Raw genomic sequence first — 23,147 nt, 5'->3', positions numbered from 1 at the left:
TAGAACTTCAGCCTCATACCTCTTTGTACAACTCTTGGGCAACTTCAATTCATTCTACAACATATATACACGACAAAATAGAAACTGAAAGTAGTTTCACCGTTGTGGGTTTAGCTGCTGGTTTACAAACGGTCGGGGGAGATAAAGGTCACTTCAACTCGCCACACAACAGGCTTAGAAACATTTTATTTGAGGAGACAAATACTTTGGGTTCTCACCGTATACTCACTACAAACTGATCTTTTTGTGGACGTTCGAGCTGCGCTAAAAGTGGTGCAAATGTGGAGCTAACAGGAAAACAAGCTTCTGTGATGATTTTCTATGAGGAAAACATCCAAACCAGAGAAAACGAGGACCCATCAGGAGCCACGGGTAAAAAGTGTAATAAAGTACGAACAGAGTGAAGCTAAAGTGACTGTGAACACAAACACAATGCACTCATTTGAGTCACTACATGAATCATTTGTCACCAAGAGAAGCTTAAATTTAAAAAATAGTGAACCATTATCGAGTTTGTGCAGCAGCAGCAGCAACAGCAACAGCAACATGCTGCTGAGGCATGAATTTGGACTCAGTATTTCACCTGCTTCAGATTTGTGAAACAGTGTCCACATAGAACTATTACTAGGCTATATAAAAGACATTTATTTCTTAGTTTTAATTGTTTTATTTTTAGGTTATGTTTGGCCCACGACCCAGCCTGAGCATCGAAATTCGGCACGCAGCCTAAAATGAGTTTGACACCCCTGGTGTAGATAATCATTCAAAAACTCCCAGTGACACATCCAGGATTGAAAGTTCTTCTACCAGGACGCTGTGGAGCAAGATAGACCATTTAGATCAAGCCTCTTCTCCTCCCTCCTCCTTCCCTCCACCTCCCTCCCTCCTTCTCTCCTCCTTCCACCTCCCTTCCTCCTCCCTTCCTCACTCCTTCCTCCTCTTTCCACCTCCCTCACTCCTCAGTCTTCTGTTGGAAGGGAGCCTGCAGTCCTTTAGTGTCACCCTCAGGGTCCAAAGAGAGCTCCTTTCCCCTGGGAACCTCTCGCCCTCACAGCCCCTCCTCCACAAACAAACCCAGCTCTATGAATGAGCTCAGACTTCACATCCCAATGAAGCGCCTCAAAGCACTGGCAAATGCTCAGGAAATGAAAGAGAAAGTCTAATCCAAAGCGTCACCTCCCCAATACTTAAACAGAGCTAGAACAAAAACACACACACGTTGTTTGCAAAACTCTTAAAAAAAAATAAAAATATGATGCATTATTTGTACTGTTATTGTTATTTAAACATGCATTTAAACAACTTTAGTACCTCTGCTTTGGCATCACAGGTTTTAGAATTTAAAATAATGTTATGAATTTAATCATAGGCCCGGAATCCTTATACACCTACTTTTCAATACATAACTATTCTGTCACAAATTGAAACGTTTTGTGTCAAAAAATAAAAAATAGTGTCTTTTATTTAATTATTGTTATAGTAAATAATATGTGAGTTGCACAACTGTAACCTAGTTTAGTTTATGGCATTAATTTTTATTTCATATAGGGTTTAACATATTATATTTAAGTTACATTTAGGCTTCATCATCTTCATCTGATGCATTTAGTCAGTGCTCATCATATTCCACCTGTGAGCTTCTTTACTGCTTCTTTACACTTGCTTTGCAGTTTGGTGAAATGTTTTGCCAGATTGACTAGTTGGAAACACGTCCGCGCTCTTGACCACCGTCTGCTATAATGTGCTTTTGTTGAGGGAACATGGCGACTTTAGGAACACTGGTACGACTAAAAGCTCCAAAAAGTTAATTTGACATAATGTGTCCTTTAATGGGCCATTTATTTAGTTCAGGAAAATGCCCTTTACTCTATATAAACTATGTATATTGTAAAAGTAAATGTGTAAAAATTAGACTGATACTATGATCAGAAGTTTTGCAGATGACATCACAGCATTCTGAATGTTTGGCCAAAATCAGAAGTGAGTGATAAATGTTCTCCTGAAGAGCTCAAAACAAGCACAAGGTAAAAGAGCTGCAACACTATAACAACAAATATAAAAGCCTACAACTCTGCTTAATATTTAGTTTGTATCCAACATCTAGAGAAAGAAAATCAAGTCAACGTTTGGAGTAAACCAGAACAGGAACACTGCCGCTACGCTAACATCCATCTCTGGTACAGACAGTGGCATCACACACAGACAGAGAAACCTCTTATTGAAGCAAAGTAAGATGATCACGTTCAGCTGGGTGTTGAGGAGATGAATGTTAATTGTTGTGAGGCGAGTTCAAGTGCCCCAAAACTCCAGCTGTGAGCAAACAAGCTAGCTAAGCTCTGCAGGGTTAAAGCAACAACAGACAAACTACTTTCACTTCCGTTCTGTGCTCATGGTTCAAAATAGACTAGCATGAATATTTCTGTTGCGTTCGCCTCACTGGTTGGAGAGGCCACAGAAGGCAGAAAGGCAGCCATGTTTTGTCTCATGTGCGGGGAAATCTGACTCCGAACGATGTCAAATCTAGAATGTTGGGCGTGTACCGGTGATGCACTGGCCGCTGGTCTGCTCGTCGCCGTAGCGCTTGTGCGAGGGCGCGTACAGGAACATGATGGCGAACACGTAGAGGTTCCACATGCCGTAGATCCCGGTGAAGAAGGCGCTGTTCACCTGGACTGTGTGCTCGCCCCAGTGCCAGTGGCCCTCGTTCACCTGGGGACAAAAGAATACAACACTGTGTACTTTACCGGAAACTAAATACCTGCACAGATTAGTCTAAGTACGCTCTAGAGGCGAAAGCAGGTTAGAATAATGGAACGACACAAGGACGTCCGCAGTGGAGGGCCCAGAACATGTTCCTATAACATGTTCCTAAGCGCAGCTCTGTGCAATGAACTCAAAGAGTGGATCTAATTGAGAACTGTTGTATTATACAATAAAGCCAAACTTTTCATACCAAAACCAGGTCTAAAACAGGACTAGTCCAGGTCTAAACCAGGGCTAAAAATAGTACTATGCAAATGCTTTAGTAGTTCTAAACTAAACTAACCAAAAGGAAGACAAAATGTGGATTAATCTGACTCTTCATCTAATATCTAGAATTAAAATATTTGAATTTAAACAATGTAATTTTCCCTTCATTCTAGTCCTTCTGAGCGCTGTAAATCATCTAAAAATGCTAAAACAGAACAAAAAAATGAACAAGTTTTATTACAACTAGTCTAATCTCTATCTGTTATTGATCATCATTTTAACGTCTCTGAGTAATTTGGGGATAAATAAACTTGATAAGGGATCATATTTCACAACTAAAGTTCCCTGAAGTTCCTGGTTCCACACCTGCCCTAAAAATCCCCTAAACTGTGGCCCCGGTCCGTAGTTCCTCCTCCGTCTGCACACGTCACAGTGGTACTAAACAGGCTAGAACGTAGGCTAGAAGTCATTATTACAAATTACTACCACTGCCACTGCTACTGAACTGGTCTGGTTTTAGACTTGATCCCACTTCAAAAAGGGCCATTATGAGAAGACTCTGGTGTGATCTAGTCCCATCCAAACAAAAGCAGTTCTGTTTGCTGTACACGGACTTGTACTAACACAGACTGTCCTCCAGTTTAACACATCCACACTTGAACCGAACAATAGTGAAGCGAACGGGGTCAGCTAGGGTCAGCTAGGGTCACCAGCGCACACAAATATCACAAGTACAGTTTGTGGTACATGAGCGTGTGGACGATCTGACCTGGCTGATGATGAAGAAGATGACCGTCATGGCGGCGCACGTCAGAGTGACCAGCATCAGGAACTTAAACCTGAAGATCAGACCCTGGAGAGACAACGGGAAGAAAATATGAATCCGCCCATTGTTTCAGGGAGTTGTAAAGTGAAAACAGTTTATTAGACATTACACACATTATTGATCACATTTATCTCTAAGATTCAACTGTATGCTTAAATTGGAACATGTATTAAAGCAATAATCCAGGCTGTTAATAAAGAACACTGACCTTGATCCAGTAAATCATTAAATAGTCTTGGTTCAGGATTGGGTCTAGTTTAAGTCTGGTTCAGAGTGACACTGGGTTGTTCTTGGCCTAGTCCTGCTTTAGTCCTGTTTTATGTGACGGAGCAATATCGTTTTATTTTATTTACTTTCGTGAAATAATTATTTCTGTTTAATAGTACCATTGTGTGTCGTTTGGGTTATATTGGATATAAATAATTAAATTGTGAAGCAGTTTTGTAGTCCGGCCCTCGGATAATGGCCCTCTGAAAGATCTGGCCCCATGGAAAATATGATTGCCCTGCTATAGGAGTTATATCGTCCCAAACGCTAAAAGCTAAAGACTAAAGAATGCCAATGGTAGCTGTGCTCTAAATACATGCTGCATACTTTTCTGAGGTAACGTCATGTCACCTTCCATTAAGACTCAGTTGTGACTCAAAACATGAATTACGCTGTGATGCTTAAAACATTGGAAACGCCTTTAAACAGGCTAAAAGAAGCATCCACGCCAGACCACGCCCCCCACTATGACTGCTGCTGACTGCATCCATTAATCCACAAGGTAAATTACTTGGACACAGTAGCTCACATATTGCAATATAATTATCAGTAAGCTGTAAGAAACTAAAACATTTTTAATTGTTCAGTGCTAATGGCTTTTGCTCATCACATGAACTGTTGACAAAGCGCTCACAGGTCGCATCACACTGGGCTCCGCCTCCATGACTACACAGTCCAATACGCTGTACACACATCTTACATCTTAACTATGCATACCGGACCGGGATGAGCTGATGTGTACCTCGTAGTGCAGTCGACGGGCCTTGGACATGGCCGGCAGCGAGGTCCTCTTCCCGCTGATGTTCCGGAACACTTGGAAAACCATGAAGCAAAGGAAGAGGAAGTACAGGCAGGCACAGATACCAGCCACAATGATGAAGGCCATCTGCACAACGGCCGTCAAGGAAACGCATGTCGACCAGATCAGAGCGAACGTTTGATGATCTGGCTTTTTATTGCCATAGTTGTAGAAAGGATACAGCCAGTTCAGTTCCCACTTCAGACGCCCAGATGCTGTAGAATGGGTTCGTCAGCTGGACTCCTCTGGAAACAGGACGCAAATTTGAATTATTTTTGCACAGCTAATTAGGCCACAGTTATTTTATTACTTGGTTTACGGATTTTTAAATGAAATATATTGAACAGGCGGACGAAATATAAATATAATTTCAAAAGATTTTTTCTTCCGGGTTTTCCCATAACGCACCACGGGAGGAGAGGGGGAGACGCGCAGGAGCGTGTAACAGTAGATTTAGTGTGTTTTGCATTGGTAGAACTGACGCTTCTAAGTGTGCAGCTTTAGTCTCGGCAAAACGTGCTGGAGAAAATGTGGTAAACGGGTTTAGAATGTATATTTGCGATATAAAGGCGCACAGCAGACAGTGAAACGGGCGTGCGCGCTCTCGCCGGGACCGCGCACATGGGCGGAGCGGCACAGTCAGACTGCAGGATTTTGGTGAAAAATTCCTTCACGTGCTCTTATCTTTTGACTTAATACCGCTTTTTATATTTCATTTAATGCTATTTTGCGGTACTTTATTTTTAAAAAATGTATATAATAATTGATTGATTTATATTGTAGAAATCAATAATCTAAGTGCAGCGGATCCGTAAACCAAGTAATAAAATAACCGCGGCCTTAGATCTATTTGAATTTTTTTGGTCAATTTAAAATTAGGCCTGGATGATATAATACATTTGCCTTTTTATGGGTATTTCATATTGAACTATAACAGAAGTAGAGCATAATTTTACATTTTGTCCATTGTAAACCACAATATTGATCTAAAATGGCTTTGTAAGAGAAACTGTTCCCCGCCTCTTAATAGTGACATTTCATTGTAACGAGCAGCAGATTGTCATTTATATTGTTTTATTTTGAAGTGAGTACATGAGATTTAGAACCTACACGTGTCACTCAGTCTTCATTTTCCAAATATCATAATAAACATTCAGGAATCAATCTTTATACTGAGTAAGATAATGAAACACTGTTGTAAAATGATTAAAAGCTCATAAACTAGCACAGTATAGCGTGAAATGCGACGGAGAGCAGGGAGGACATTTGGCAAATAAAGCCAGCAATCCATCTCACGACGCTGAGGCCAGCCGCACAAAGCTTGGTATATGTGCTGCTGCTTAGACCACTCAGCCATCAGGCAAGATGTCATTTTATATTATTTTGTTGAACAGAACTCTGATCAAACATGATCAAACATACATTACAATGTATTCTTCCGTATTTGACACCAAATGGCCAATTGGTTGATTATCTATGCTTTTAGTACAGGTGCATTATTTTGGAAAATATATAATTGGGATTTTGCTGAAGTATTGCAATGAGATATGAAATGCAAGTTTAAAAATACACACATCCAAGAGCATTAAAAAAGGTACATATTATGCAAAATCAACTTTAATGTGCTTTTAACCTTGTGTTTCCTCATCATTAGTTTACTCAAAGTGTATTTTGTAGGATTCCTGTAAGCGCAGTAATCCTGTATTGCCCTTTATCAGTTCATATTTCTATTTTCTCTCAAATGTTAAAGGCGGTATGGACGATTTTTCGGCGATTTGAGAACGCAGGCGGAAGTGCGCATGCGCACTCCCCCGTGCGGACCGATACAACACACACGTGCGTTTGTTTATTAGCGCAACGGAGCGCATCGCATCGCTCGTCTCCCGTAGATTTCTGTCCACTTCTGCGTCAGCTCGAACGGTCTTTCTCCGTCTTCATTTTGCCCCGTACACTGAGGGAACTATATTATGATAGATCCATGCGCTTAGGCACGCGGAAACGTGGGGACGAACCGCACACGGCTGCAGGTGAGCGGTAGGTGCGTTTTATGATTGATACGTGGCAGGACAAATGATTTATCCACGCCACGAGGAAATATGATAAAAAATTTGCTGAAAAAAAATCGTCCATACCACCTTTAAACTAATACAAAGGCAATTTATGCAGAAAGCAACTGAGAGGAATCAAGTAAACATTATTTGTTGAGGATTACAGTATGAAAACAACTTTACAACTTAAAAAACTGATTAATATTCCAAGATCAGTTTTTAGCCGTGTCTGATTAGTGGAACGCACAATGACAGCCAGTTTGCAGATCGACACGACCAATGAAAGCCCTGCAAACTCACCTTTCACACATGTCGAAAATAAAAAGGCAGAACGATCCAAAGACGATGGGCCCGACCTGCTTCCAGTAAACAGAGAATCGGTTTCTCTCCGTCTGATCCTTAAGAAGAGAACAAACTCTTTTATCAACACTTTTATCAATCCAAACTTTGAGTGCAGGTGATGGAGCGCTACCATTAGGTGCTCCCCACAGAAGATGATCCAGAAGCTGAGCAGCATGGAGTAGAAGACGCCCTGACGGATGTCACCGAACAGCAGCATCCAGGTCCAGTTGAAGCCGATGGAGAACCACTCCACTGGGATGTTGATGAAGGTCATGGAGATGCCCAGGGCCAGGATCATCCTTAAGACAAGAAATATACAATTACGCGTATACCGGCATATATAGTTTATTAACCGAGACATGCAAGTTACTCAAGTTAGCATTGCTTGTTTTTTGATGTATGGAGATTCAAGAGCTTTCTTTTTTTAGAAGGAAATAAATTAAAAAGCTGTCATGGGTGTCAAGGTTCTTCTGAAAGTAACAGTTTTTTTTTTTTTTTCATTTTTATTGGTAACAAGAATGACAAAAATGTAGAAAATTGTACATGACAACGTATAAAATGATCAATATTTTGAAAATGAATGAGATTACTTGCTTGAATAATATTGAACTTGGTTTATGATGAATGAAATGGCTGAATACAACACAAAAATATGCAAAAATTCACATTTTAAAATTAGCTGCAATATACATTTTATGTCTCTGGAAAAAAAGGCAAAGATTTCCCAGAATTACCAAAACTGATTTCGCTGTGCATGGTTTACGCTATGCAAGATTTCATTAGCATATACGTTGTCTACCATCTTGCGTTTGTTGATCCGCTGTGGGCGATTTCCAACAAAATCTAACAAAAAACATCTTATCCTCATTTAATCTAAGAATTATTCATCAACACAAGACTCCCACACAATCTCACTGCCAATCTATAGCACTGCGTCCTGTAGATCTATATTACCCTGGAGTCACAATATGGACTACATTATCCACTCAGCAACACCCTCCCAAAGACCTAACGCTAATATGCAGCGCTGGACGCTTTAGAAGTCAAATTAAATCAAAGAGGAGACAAATTATAGGACAACGCCAAGCTCATTTGCAACAAGTTCGAACATGCACACTTTTAGCAGCTAATATTTTCCACATGCTAACCCAAACAATGTCAGGAGTAGAGGCTTTTTGGAGGTGTTGCAGGTTAGCGGGTTAGCAGTTAGCAGAGCAGTCGCGACGGGGCTGGTATGCGAGGAATGCGTCCCGACCACCAGCGCAGAAGGAGAAACGCCGCGGGGAAGTGTTTGAACAAGACAAAGGGGCTTTTCAAAATGATTTTGTACGAACGAAGTGTGGGGGGAAATTGTGCAGAAATTTGAGACAAGAAACAATGGCGAGTTAGTTCATATTTTGGGAATGATAAATAGATACTTAAGTTCAAAAGAATAGTATATTTCTGGAAGCTATAGAATGGAACAGAGAAAATGGAGTGGATTTAGCATGCCATGGAGTTAGCATACCATCACTGTCGTCAGGGTAGGTTTGTTAAAATTCCTCAAAGTCTTTTCCAAGCCGTCTGCATCAGATTATAACGCGTTTTATTGCTAGCACGTCATTTGTTGTTAGCAATAGCGTCACAGGAAAACTCTGCTCTGACCTATAAAAGCTCATCAACTCATTGCGGTGAATGATTGATTTTAAAAACAGTAAAAATATATTTTTCATGTAAACGAATGACAAACCAGACCGAGTTTGAGATGTCGACAAACATCAGATTTTATAGAAACGCAGCATCACATAAATGTGAAAACAGTCATTACAGATTATACCGAAATTTCCCTGGACAAGAATAACAAATGTTTCATCTTGCATGATCTTATGGCACACGATCATGTCCAATACCTAATTATGGGGGTTACAGGCCATAAAGAGACATCATTTATATCAAGTGTGCAGTATGAAGACTAGACGGACGGGTCTAAAAGTAGCTCCTGTTTAGCTCCGTGGTCTACACTGAAGGCTGTGTATACTGTGCAGACATGACGGGACATGGTAGAGCTTTTACAGGATGAAATAATGATGGGCTCTCCACACAAACATGAGACAAGTGCATCTCCTCAGAGGCGCACGGGGGAATGGGGAGCTCTGAGCGAGGTAAAGAAGTGTGAGGAGGGGGGTTGATGTGTGGGGATGCAACAGGGCAGATTTTTAACATGTTTCACGCTTGGACAGGTATCACTGAGAGAGAGAATACTGCATTCTGTGTTCAGATCACTGCAGGAGGCTGTGCACATGTTTATATGATGACACAAGTATGTGATGGGAGTGTATTTAAAAAGCTATATAAAAGAAAACGGGACTAAACCCACTAAGAATGGTCATTTCTGTCAAGGAAAGATTTAATCAAAGAGGCCCAAACTGGACTATGATACAGAAGTGTAATATTATCATTTAAATGTAATCTAAATGTATGGTATATTTAGTTACCAAATTAGCATATGACAAATTGGTGAATTTAAAATGGTTATTTGACTTTACTAAATAGTGCTCCAACTTCAGAGCAGATGGTTGACATGAACTCCTGACAGAGTTCCTCAGAGTTGCTCAATGCACAGGATCTGATATGTGATTGTAAAATGTGATGTTCTCCAGATAAACATCACTGTTTCACTGACCCGAGGTGCGCAACTTATCTTGGCCTACTTTATGTCATCTATACTTTATATGTGGCATTGCAGAGCAGAGTAGAGTAGATGCTGCAGGTAAGCCTAAATCTAATATCTGTCAAGCTATTTTACAATTCTGAACCTGGGGCTGTAACTAAGGATTATTTTCGTAGTGGACTAGTTCAATGTTTTATTTGAATTGTAAATAGAGACATTTTAAACCAGCCCAGATAATGATTACCATTATCAAAATACAATTACAATGATTTTTTTTTGTAGTTTTATAGATTAATCGTTGCAGTCCTGTAAAACACTAAACGTTCCACGTATGTAGTACTATGTTACTATTTGGGTGAGTTTCCTCCCGGAGCTCATACAAACACAGGCTCGTCCTAGAGCCAGCACCCCAGTCTATGATCCTAGATTAAGATTCCCGGCTCCTGAAAGATTAGTCACATTTTCAGCCGAGAGCTGTGGATGTGCATAAACTGGAAAACTAGACTCTTGACTTGACGCCAAGTTCCTCCACCACACGATGCAGATGCCTTCAGCAAGAAATTATCCTCTGGTTCGGAGCTCTGCATCGGACATAGAAGAAAGGAGACACTGCCAACAGGGCCCCTAATGGACAATATCACTTTGGTCTGGAGAGGGCATGGGACAATACTGAAAATCAAAGTCACATTACCATAAACATAATCAAGTTTAAAATACATAAATAATTTCTTCAGTCTTTAAGTGTTTGTTTGCACAACTAATGTTATGGCGCTTTAGTGTCAAGTTCTAAGAAAGTGTTTTCTGGTTTAGGGACATTTGGTACTAGACAGGTTATGCTGCTCCTAAAATGTGTTTTGAGTGTCTAATGTTTAATGAGATTACAATGTTTCTGACTCCGAAGTGGCCTGTTCATCTTTAATGATTGTGGCTCAGGATTTTTTGGCAAGTGAATACTTAATATTTGCTACTGAATAAAAATGCTGATGCACTTTACACTTCATTTGAATTCATTTTGAATTTTGCACGTAAAAATGCAATTAATCATGATTAATCAGGGAATTAATGGGATTAATCGCGATTAAAAAAAATAAATTAATCGTTGCCCAGCCCTAATTATTATACCAATACAAAAATAAAATAAAATTATAATTTTGTTTTTCACCTCGATATGGGAAATTCATGGGTAAACTCATATTTACACATACATTGTTTTTAGCAGTTATAATGGGTATTAGTGGCCTACAAAACATCAAAATGTATGTTTTATGATCATAGAGGAGCTAAAATTGTAATAAATCCACATATTTGGATCACTTGTTCAGAATATACTTTTTGATACAAAAAGGTCAACAGCACCAAAATGCCTGTTCTAGAGATCTGAAACTTTACACAGTTGTTGTCAACAAGATAAACATCATGTACAGTGAACAGCATATGCACACAATGAAGTATGTCATGCTCAGGACCATTACAAACTGACAATATTCAGGCGAGACTAAAAAAAATTATGTTTTGTTCATGTTTGGGCTTCTGTAGTGTAAGTTCTGAAGCCCTGACAGTGTTCATGTGCACATCTACAGAAACTAGAAGGCCTAAGCTTTCTAATGATGCATCACACTTGCATGTGGGCTGTAGATCTTCTCTTTTAAAAGCAATGTCATTTGGGTATGTCCAACCATTGTGCACAGGGCGAAATAGGTGGATGGTAACAGGTTAACTAGATACAAATAAATACATTGTGTACATTTTAACTTAAATAATGTTATCAAACCAGAAAAAGTTTGTAGATTCCTAAAACTGGGTGTTTTTTTACTCCTCTGCACTAAGCCAGTTGCTAAGGCACAAGATTATTCACGTTTTGACCTGATAAAGACGCGCGCCGGGCCCTTCTCGCGGATCTCCCCAGCTACGGCGCCCGTCGCGACCCGCTCACGCGGGACCCCGGCCGGCCCGCATGGCGGGCCCCCGGCGGGACCTGCTCACGCGGGCCCACGGCGGGACCTGCAACTGCTCACGCGGGCCCCCGGTGGGACCTGGACTTGCTCACGCGGGTCCCCGGCGGGTTGCCTCGGCTGGCGCCTATAGGCGCTGACTTTGTAAAGTTAATAAACCAAAGCCATGGTCCAACATTAAAATCCATTTACACCACGACAAAAGCAACACAGCACAACTCCTCCACTGAACATGTGCAGGACGAGTCGGACACACATCTGCTGCTGAGTGTATTCTACGGACGAGTCCGGCGCGTTTGTCTTTCTAATGTACACGCGCTCAAATTCTGCGTCGGCCGCAGCGGTTTGTACGAGGCTTTAGAACTGGTGCGGACCAGGGGAATCCGACCAGCGTTAATGCGCGCTAAAATAATTGATCGCGTTAAATAAGTGATGAGTTAACGCGATAATAACGCGTTAACTTGCCCCGCCCTAATAATAATAATAATACATATATCTAACAAAATACGCATCCAAAAGGCTAATAAAATCAGAAAACGTAAAATCTAGTCGCCTCCTGTCGAAAAATCTATGCTCTGACAGCCGTTACGCACATGAATACAGACGATTCTGTGTGAGGAAACCCTTAGTCCCACCCCGCATTCTAAAGCTATTCTTATTGGCTAGAATAATATGTCAATCAAAGTCTTCTACGTCACCGCATGCTGGCGCTATGTAATGAAAACAAACATGGATGTTAGATTCCTTACTTCTCCAGCAGCACAGGAGGCCGGCTCATCAGCGTGATCCTCCTCCAGTACCACACCATGATGATGAAGATGCTGGGCGTGAGGAAGGTCTTCATGGCAAACCACACTTGGGTGAAGCCTCCGTTCTGATGAATGCCCTACACAGGAACCATGGACACTACGTCAAACGGCACAAATGCACGGCAGGGGAACTTCTGGTACATGTTGTTAACTTACCACCAGGCGAATGTCCTTGATCTCGCCGATGCCCACGTTTACCCTCTTGTTCACGTTCACGGGGAGGCGGATGTTGACCAGGTAGTACTTATGAGCCACGCTGCCCACCTCCATGAAGGGCAGCAGGTCGCACTCGTAGTAGCGGCCTTCATTCTCAAATATCTGCACAATTAAACCATACAGGAAGCTATTAGGGCCTAAAATTAGAGCGTACAAAATTGTCACGTTATTGGGAGTGAGTGCAGTAAGGAGATGGTTGATTATTTTATTTCCAGTAAGGTTGTTCTGGTTTAACCAATTAATCGACTAACATGACTAAATGCTTAACTGTCAAAACATTTTGCCCGATTAACTGGAGCCTTGTCTAATAGATATACTTGTAATACACAATTGCGACACCAGAGCGCGTGCAAATGCTTCCATACAACCTTTGACGCTTCTGGGTGAAAAAGAAATGTTTGTTGAAGCTCTAACCAAAATAGTTTTATCATCTCAAAAGCTGAGTTAACCTACAGAACACAGCATTTATGGACTAATATTGATCATTCACTTGGTGAAGAAAACGGGCTGGATTATTCAGCTCTTTGCATCAGATGGGAAACTATCAATCTTTTAAGTGTGCAAACTAACGGACTCCTTATTTAAAACAGTTGAAATGGCGTGGATAGATGCTTTTATGGAAGAAAATGAAATTATTTCATGGGAAATTTCAAATGTAATGAAACCAAAACATAAATCACTTAATTTTTAAAACGCTGGGAAAAAATTTGAATATACCAAATCTACATGGTTAAGTGGGGACGTTTAGAGCTAACACATTTACATCGTCTTTGAACACAAGCAAGGCCGAAGAATGATCTTGCCCAATGACACAACAGCACTATGGAATGCAAGCCATGAGAATTGAACATGTAATCTTCTGGTTAAGAGTGTTTCTCTGTTCTCACCTTGTCTGTGGTGAAATTGCAGTTGAGTTTCCTCTGCTCAAAGGAGTGGGCCATCTCCGTCCACTCGCTGACCGTGTCGTCTCTGTAGGCCAGGCCCACGTCGATGGTCACCAGCGCTCCATCCTCTGGAACAGGCAACACACAACACTTAGTAAAATGATGATTGAAAACTAGGTATTCTATTGTTTGAATGGCTTTAAAAAAAAAAAAAAGTCCTCCAATAAAAAGGAAGCTGAAACCTGTGAATTCTACATAGGTTATTTCTAAAAAAAAGCTGGTTGTATGCAGCGAATGCTCCTGTCAGAGAGGCAAATGAGGTCCTGGTGAAAGACGCTCGCCTCAATGGAGAATCTGGGCTGAAAGACGTGAACTGTTTTGAAGCACTATAAAGTAAAGAAAGATGGCTGTAAAATGTCAAGACCGTTCACATTAAAAGATGGGCGGTGCTTTTTTTCCATATGGAGGGTACACCACTTGCTAGGCCTGGTTGTACCACCAGCTTCTCTCCATGGAGAAAGAAAAGTTTAATGGTATACTGTGGAACATTCTGGGCAGAGAAAAACTTCTCAATAGTGACAAGCAGGTGGCATCCCCCTGCAGCTCTTGTGGAAATACATATTTAACCATCACAGGGACTTAAGGACTTATTGTTGCCTAGTTCTCCTTCAAATGATAAAAACTATGTTGACATTATTACATGGATAGAACATTTGTGTTTCTTTTCCTTAAGATTTGATTTAGTTTCTTTCCGACCGGCCTTTGAAAATACTACATTTTGTGCATAATTTAATGATTTGCCATAACAATCAAATAGACTTGAATTTATAAATCTGATGTTACATCCAGACAGTTACTCTTATCGACTGTCTGCATCATAAAGCAGACTTTCACCGATTTCAACAAGTTATACCTCTTTACGAGCTTTCAACATTTGTACACCTAGTACTTTTTTCAGTATTTGCAAAAGTAAATTGCTAATCCTGATTAGCATTAGCATTAGCGTCTCTGTTGCTAGGTGACGGAGGTACAGGGAGGAGGGGGTGCAGCTTTCTCTCCCTTTTTCCCTGCTCAGGTCTGCGTTCAGCACGATTCCCCAAATATTACAAGTACAATTTTGGCTACTCTACCCACATTTGTTTATAATAGAGTTAAAACGTTCAGGTTCAAACCTCTAAAGCAACACCAAAAATATTAAATTGCAATGAGATTTGAAGGATATTTTGAAATTAGAGCACATTCTAAAAACACCTCCAGAAACACGAACATCAAAGACAAGAATCCAACAATCCCATGCTGTTCAGAACATGCTTGTAGAAGTCTGAATGACAGGATAATCATCTTTTACGTGTTATTTTTGTTATTCTCTGCATTTGTCATATGCTAAAAAACAATTTGCATTTCACCAGGACCCACATTTAGATTGCGTCCCACTTATAACCCCTCCCTCTCTCCCTGCCTGAACATCCAGACTCTATTCCACCTGCATCGTTGGCTCCCATCACAAAGCCAAGTGCACTCTGCCACAGCTCCGAGTGGCTCTGGTGACGTTATGAAACACACTCCACTCAAGAGGAAGGAACCCGGTGGCCTCTGCAGTGAAAGCCCTCCAAGTCTGCCTCCATCGCAATCAAATGTAGAGCTGCAGGACATTTTGATTATTTAGTAAAGCATGGTGAAATCAAAGAGCATTTACCACCGCTATTTACCACCATTTTGGGCACTCGGAGCAGAACAATTAGTCTAAACTCTGAATGTGTGTGAGTCCATGAAAGTGAATAGAGTTGCTAGAGTTTTACTGAAGTGCCTTGCCCAATAACACAATGGCAATGGGTCGTCAGGAATCGGGCATCAAACAGTTATTGGGCAAACATGTAGCTACAGTCAAAGATAAAAACTTTGAGTAAACTAGCCTATAGTATAACAAGCTCGCCTCAAAATAAGATATCACTTAATTTGATTTTATTTTTATATTAGGGAAAGTTTTGTTTGTTCTGAAGCATAGGACAGAAAAATATTCACACCAAGAGCAGACAACAACAAAAAAAGACTCTGTGTGCCTTATTTAAATGGATGCCAGAGCCGCTTGTCCACAAATAAAGAGCGACATCATTCTAGAGCCTGGTGCAAATGCGAAAGAAGGATCCCTGTCCCAAGGAGTTCCTAAAGGAGGCACCAGGAGCTGCTCTTGTTCTAGTGTTCAGGCGCGTGATGGTATTAAGGCCAGCACGGTGCAATTTTGAACTTGACGCAGAAGTTTGCACATCATTGGTGGCGAGGGACCAGGCAGGCAGAAAGTAGAACAGAAGATTACTGAAGAAGGAAGATGTTCCACACAGACTGGGACAAGTTTAAAATGTTTCTGCTGCAGTTTTCTCAGTACGTGTTCTTTGGCTTAGGCGAGTCCAAGAGCATCACATCCCAGCATTCCTCTGTAGTGCCACTAGTATTACTGTGGAGACTAAGCCCTCTCCACAGCTGTGTTATGGTTGGACCAGTGCCAAGGCCAGGTGGAGGAGGAGGAGGACTGTGATGAGGGCATGTTCTCAGGAGCAGGCACAGCAACTCCGATAAGATAAAGTAGAAAGCCGTGATATGTACAAATTGTACAAATAATGACTGTATGCTAAAAGCTACTAGTTAGATTAGTCTGATTTCTCAAGAGAACTGGTCAGAAAAGTCAGTACGAATGGGGGGGAATGAGAAACTAACTGCAACACTGACGTCACATGGCTGAGCAGTGAATACATTTTTAAAGGACAAATATTGTGCATTATTTCTATTGTTTTTAGTCTTTAAACATGCTCTTGAGGACATTTACTTTAACATCTCTTGTTTTATAACAAAACAATGATCAGCTTTTTTTTTATACAGCCAAACCTCTTTTTTAAATTTGGCAACTGTAAATGACTAAGTTATTATACTGCCTTATTTCACTAGTATATTCAGAATTAAGCTGCTGGGGGAGCTCCATTGCTATACTTGGTTCTATTTTAAAATGCTTGATTAAGTTTGTTAGAGAGATTGAGCGAAATAAGAGGAAAAAAATGATTTTTTTTTTATTCATAATGCCCAGCTCTACATGTTCTGCCCTTTTGATTTGGTTTCTTATTGTAATGTCGTGACCTGGTTTGTACAGTGTCATTAGGCACATGTCGTCACTGCACTGGCCCATAAACATTTGAATGAGAGCAGCATCTGGGCATCCTCTGGGCCTGTCACATATGAGTCACTGTCTGCAGTCTGAACACAAGACACAGACACAAGCCGACAGCAAGGATCAAAGGGGGGTGGACGCTCCTGTAAGCAATACAGGCAACAGAGAGCAGGCACGATACATGAAACAGTATGACGCTCAGAGTAGAGACAATGCTCCTCTCAATAATCATTTGGCGTCACCATAGAATATGTTCTGATTGATTAGCGGAAGAATAATTTATGGGGTAAATGCAATATTGAGGTTTTCTCAAAAATCAATTTTGATCATTTCATCAAATTTGAAATGACTACAACGCTAATATCTATACTGCGCTGCGCTGCATAATAATAGGATAATAAAGGGAATAGAAATCTAGAGATTTTTTTTTAGACGGCCACAACCCGGTTTTCTACTACCCATAAAGGGAGCAGTGTAGTCATAGTGCCATTATCACATTAATCAAATAAAGAATTATGGCCTGCATTTAAGCAGTTAGTTGGCCCAAACTAAATAGTGCCTGTGCAGGAGATTCAGTGTTCTCGCTGGGCTGAGGTTGAAGGATGGCGGTGGGACAAACTGAGCGGGCGCTCTCAAAAAGTACTACGGCGCTCGCTCGCACGGTCAAGCGTCGTAGGCGGCGCGAGTGAATAGTACTGTGGCGCTCGATCTTAAGATCACCGTGCAAGCGCCGTAGTACTTTATGATCCCCGTGCTAGCGCCGTGGTGCTTTTCGCTTGGGCCGGTTATCTTAATACCTGGCGGTATCTTTTGGGCATGGCGGTGACCAGCCGGAGCGTGACGGCATCTTTTGGGCATGGCTCAGCGAGAACACTGAGATTTAAGGCCAACAGCCGACACACTCAAAGGGCAGATTCTGCCTGTGTCGGACAATCAGTCCATCAGTTACAATGTGTTGTGTTTTATCCTCTTCAGATTACAAAAATAAATTGATTTGATGATTTGATTTGATTAATTTCTTTAATCCAGTCTTTGAAGTCGCCTTTATTCATTTACTCATAAATTTCAATTTCCCCCAGATAGTTAAATCTCCGGCGAGCCCAGGGTTTGAATTAGGAGGGGGCCCGCCGTGCCCCTGTATCTAAATTCCTTGAAAAAAAAATCAAGATTTAACTAGTAATTTGGCCATATTTGGGGCATTTTCATTGCTTAAGTTTCATTTTGACAGACATGCCCACTTCGCAGTATTCTCGCTTCTCATTGGCCGAGCGGTGTCAGTGATCTAATTTCGATGAAAGCGGGCATCTGATTGGCCGCTGCGTTCGGTCGCGTTCGGGTGTACTCGGAAATGCCCGGTCTAATTTTACGCCAAATGTTATATCTCGGTTGGCGGCGTCAATCTACTCAGTCCACAATTCGGTCTTTTTAAAGTTGTTTGCAACAAAAGCTGTAGTTTTGCACATTAGGGACAATGTCAATGTGGAAGTATCCAAGGGCCCCGCCCCCTTTGGAGTTCTTAGCATCGGGGAAATGTATATATGTTAGTAGTTTATTTTTTAGGCTGTGATTTTATATATTCCACATAATCTCCTTGTGTCAAATGCTGTATACAGTATTTATTTTGTATCCAAGAAACATTATTATATTGAATTAAACAGTATTGAAAGATCATGATCTCTGGTTTATAGGAATTCAGTATTTGTGCTCTTCCTTCATATCAAATAAAAGATAAAAGTACTTTAAATTGGTTTACATGCTAATAACGAGGTTTAAAACAACACATTTATCTTGTTCTTATGACGCCGCGATGCTGCGCGCGCTTGTGGGCCCCTGAAATTGCTGGGGGGCCCCTAACTTTTTTAGGTAGGGGGCCGCCCTGGCCCCTAACTTTGAAAATCTATTTCTCAGCCTGCATGCCATCGCCTAAACATCCCACTGTAAACAGAGGTGTCAGTTTGTGTTGCCTAAAAAAGTAAATTGTCTCAAATCTGCAAATATGCTTCCTTCTCTGCTTCTGGGCTGACGTCATGTCGAAACCAGGTAGATCTCCAATCTCTTGGATTAGATAACCACTACATTGCCCAGAGCTAACCGGCTTTCAACCCTATTCACAGCTTCTCTCACTCTCCCAGATCTCTGAAAGCCCCCCTAGGGTCTAAAGCGTCACCAAATCCAGCGCATCCATCATTGTTTGTCAGCTTAAAACAGAAATCCAATCTCTGCGCACATTCCTAGTGCAACCTCATAAAGATGTGTAGCGCATTGGAAGGAAAAAGGAAAAGTATAAGTGAGTTATGTGACCTGACATGGAGTGTGAATGTTTTAAAGACTAGACTCCTCTCACTGGGCCACAGCAAATATTTGACAGTGCATTGTGAGAAATAGCTGGCCTAATGTTGACGTGAGTTCCAATCTCAAAAGGTCTTGCAAGTGTAGAATTTCTTTAAAAATGTAGAATCTTTAGATTAGATTGAAGATTTAGAATTATTGGCAGTTGATTAGCATTAAATTCTATGGTAAAACAGATACAGGAGGAGGATTTTGGTTCAAGTTGTCCACACCATGTTTCACACCCTTTAACAATGTCCTGGACACAAAGTTACTGTGATGGAAGCAATGGAAATTCTGACAGAAGGGAAATAAGATTAGATAGCACTTCCTTACTTATCTCCATATACATTAAGCCACCAGCCAAACCTCGCCTTAAAAAAGAGCCTATACCAGATTTTTTTCATGCAATAAAGTCAAATCTCTTTAGCCCTCGTACAGATATTGTAAAAACAGCTCTTTGGATGTGGCGTCAGCATTTAATTATAGAGCGTAGCATGTGTGCTGTTAGCATGCTATTTGTTGTTAGCGCCTCCAGAAACAGGACGGCCGAAATAAGGAGGTCTGGGGCTCCTTCCTAGAAATCTTTGAATATATCAAACCACATTTCCAGTCATTTAATGCACTTTCAGGATCATTTTGGCAATTATAGTCAAGACCCATTAAACATACTCATAGTAATATAATATAGATTTGATGTGGTGAACCAGCTCTGAATATAATAAATTGCACCGTTCAAAGAGGCCATTGTTTTTACTGTGACATTCACAAGTGATAAATAGATAGTGGTAAATGTGTGAAGAAGGATGAGGTCATTCATTGTTATGGAAAAACTGCACACATTCACATCTTTTTTTTTGCTAATAAGTTTTACTGACAGCAAGTTACACTTATTACGATACTGAAAATACTGAAAATTTAGCAATTGCTCAAAATTATTTCTATTGTATGATGCAATTAATAAAACCTAGATCAAGAGGCAAAAACATATTCTAATATGGTCTCACTTCCAACCAAATCTGCAGACCCATACTTCATTTTAAATTTAAATTTGTTTCCTCACTTTATCAGCAGATAAAACACTAATAAATTAGATAACTACACCTTAATAAAGCATGAACAAAATTCATAATGAACAAATAGGTAATTAAAATTATTCAGGTTTAGTGAGTAAGTGAGTAAAGTTTAGGAGTTAAGAGTTAAGGTATTAAGTAGTTTCCAAGCCGGAATCATTCTTTGACTGTTTTTGAATGAACGTTTACACTTCAAGGCTTTAAAAAGTATAGTTTATGTTAAGTATTGCAACAAATCTCACCTTGCTACATGAAAATAACTGTACATTAAAACCTGACATAGTAACATCCCTCCCCAGGTTCCTCACCTATCTGGTTGTACATCTTGAAGGCGATGTCGAACTGCAGGATGACCAGCATGAACTGAAACCAGGGGTTCATCTCCTTGTGGGGCAGGGGGATGTGCACGGAGAACACGATGTTATTGGCCTCGATGCGCTTGGCCATGGCCTCGTCGAAGGAGCGGATCTTGTCACACTGGTTGGGCCCCCAGGGCATGAACCACTTGGACTCCTGGCGGTGCTTCACGTTGTCCACACATTTGGTGGCCATGTAGTGTATGGCTGAGGTGGGGCTGGGCGCTGCAAGGCAAACAAAGGCCAGATTTGGTTTTAAAGCCGTTTTCTAAAAAGGTTTCATTGTGAGCCTAACAACGAATATGGGATAATAGCCAATTCAATAACCAAAGCAAACAGATTTGAGAGCAAATATATATTGAAAAAAAAAATCTAGACTAAATGATGTTAAAAATAACAAATGTTGAATGAGAAGCTATGATAGTGTTTAAAAGCCAACCGTTACTGTAGTGTGTAGTGACATATGGATATTGTATTTATTCATTTACAGATTTTTTTTACCGCTCAATGATACCTTGGAAAACAAAGTTAAATGCCTTAATGTGGAACATAACAGATAAAGCAATAACACCACACAGGAAGACAATACCATTTTAAAACCACCAAATTGGATTTCTCTCAAAATTGGATGTCAAAACAAAAGAACTGGAAACATACACCTATAATTCTCTCAAATCAAGCTTTGACATGGCGTTTGTAAAGTGCCTGGAGGTTCGACTGGTCCTGTTCAGGGAAATTCCAGAAAGTTCTAAAGAGGCAATTACCTTGTTTAAACATTGAGATTCATGACGAGGCCCATGTTTGTCTTTGCTCGTACAATTACTTACGCCTCCACGTGAGGATGCGAACATGCTAACGTGCTAATTACCTCTTTGTGCTCGTTAGTTTGGTTGTAGGCTGTCAAATCTGTCGCCGCGGCCTCAATACAAACCGTGAATCTGTTTGATTTCTTATGACAGTTCAGTTCAGATTTTATACACAGCAAACTTATAAATAGAGTTTGGAAAACAAGACACGGAATGTTTTCAAACCAACAGAGGTGAAATAAGGTCGCTTAGACAAATGATGATGATGTAGAACAATCCTGCCAAATGCTAAACAGCCGGCTGCTCGCAAAGAGAATTCTAATGTACGCTTTTGACAAAGTTAAAAAAAGGTTATGCATTGGACCAGATTTTAGGGTCAATAATAAATATGAGAAAAGGTAATTCTATAGAGCATGTTTCTAGTTTATACAAAAAAATATATATTTTAATGGGAGGCATACAGTGAGGAAAATAAGTATACATGCGTTCTCACTTCCGGCAAATTACCAGTACATCCGGGAACTTGTACCCGCCGCCATTTTGACAGGGTGACGATTGCAACAGCTGGACAGCACGTCATTTCTACGTCATACTGAGCGCGGCATAATGAGCTACGAATATTATAATTCTTTAGAAGATGACGGCAGAAAAAGGTACATGACAAAGCTGTCATTCTTTGGTCTGATACCAGCGGAATGTCCCTATAGAATGCCGCAGGGTTTGTGGAAGGACAGCCCGACTGACTGGCCTGAAGTGGATTGGCCCAGTATCTGCGACTATTTGATTGAAAGCCCGGGAATTTTCACCCGGCAATCTAAGTTTCTGACTATCCAATACGCAAACATTGCATCCAAAAACAACGCAGTATTTTGGCATTTTGGTGAATATGGTAGCCGTGCGGTTGTAAAGTACTATGCCGCGCTCAGTATGATGTAGAAAATGACGTGCTGTCCAGCTGTTGCAAGCGTCACCCGGTCAAAATGGCGGCGGGTACAAGTTCCCGGATGTACTGGTAATTTGCCGGAAGTGAGAACGCATGTATTTGAACACCCTGCAATTTTGCAAGTTCTCTCACTTAAAAATTATGGAGGAGTCTGAAATGTTCATTGTAGGTGCATTTCCACAGCGAGGGACTGAATCTAAAATGTAAAAATCCTGAAATCACATAGTATGATTTTTAAATAATTTATTTGTATGTTATGGCTGCAAGTATATGCACACATTCCAATCAGCAAGAATTATAGCTCTCAGAGACCTGTTAGTCTGGTCTGCCTTTAAAAAGTCAACCTCTTTTCCACTTATTAATCTAAATTAGTAGCATCTGTTTGAGCTCGTTAGCTGACATCTGTCGACCCCACAATCAGTCAGACTCCAACTACTGCTATGGACAAGACCAAAGTTGTCAAAAGACAACAGATCCTGGTTTTGTAGTTTTTCCTGGCCGAGAAGAAGTCTAAGGACATGGGATGCTGCGACATTGCCAAGCCCCTATGAACATTGTTTAATCTGTTTTTCACTGATGCTCTCCGAGGCAACTGCTGTGGTGATTTTTGGGGTTACAAAAATAAATTTAATTGAAGGCAAACATTGTAGACCTCCACAAGGCTGGAAAGGGCTACAGGGCAATTGGCAAGCAGCTTGGTGAAAGAAGATCAACTGTTGGA

General features: G+C 40.8%; 1 protein-coding gene across 1 annotated transcript in view; it reads right to left on the bottom strand.

Moving 5' to 3' along the window:
- wls (Wnt ligand secretion mediator) overlaps window positions 1-23,147 on the bottom strand; it is a 29,877-nt gene that overhangs the window by 1,640 nt on the left and 5,090 nt on the right. The window contains exons 2-11 of the mRNA XM_072441825.1: window positions 20,630-20,902; window positions 13,767-13,891; window positions 12,820-12,981; window positions 12,604-12,740; window positions 7,383-7,551; window positions 7,211-7,308; window positions 5,044-5,107; window positions 4,806-4,949; window positions 3,740-3,823; window positions 2,541-2,709 (exon numbers count right to left, since the gene is read on the bottom strand). Coding sequence (XP_072297926.1) covers window positions 2,541-2,709; window positions 3,740-3,823; window positions 4,806-4,949; window positions 5,044-5,107; window positions 7,211-7,308; window positions 7,383-7,551; window positions 12,604-12,740; window positions 12,820-12,981; window positions 13,767-13,891; window positions 20,630-20,902 — 1,425 coding nt within the window. The remainder of the gene's footprint in view (window positions 1-2,540; window positions 2,710-3,739; window positions 3,824-4,805; window positions 4,950-5,043; window positions 5,108-7,210; window positions 7,309-7,382; window positions 7,552-12,603; window positions 12,741-12,819; window positions 12,982-13,766; window positions 13,892-20,629; window positions 20,903-23,147) is intronic.

This window comes from Eucyclogobius newberryi, unplaced genomic scaffold, assembly GCF_026437365.1.
Source record: "Eucyclogobius newberryi isolate DKJ021-1_F unplaced genomic scaffold, fEucNew1.0.hap1 SCAF_12, whole genome shotgun sequence".
Taxonomy (NCBI): Eukaryota; Metazoa; Chordata; class Actinopteri; order Gobiiformes; family Gobiidae; genus Eucyclogobius; species Eucyclogobius newberryi.
This window is presented reverse-complemented; position numbering and strand designations above follow the sequence as displayed.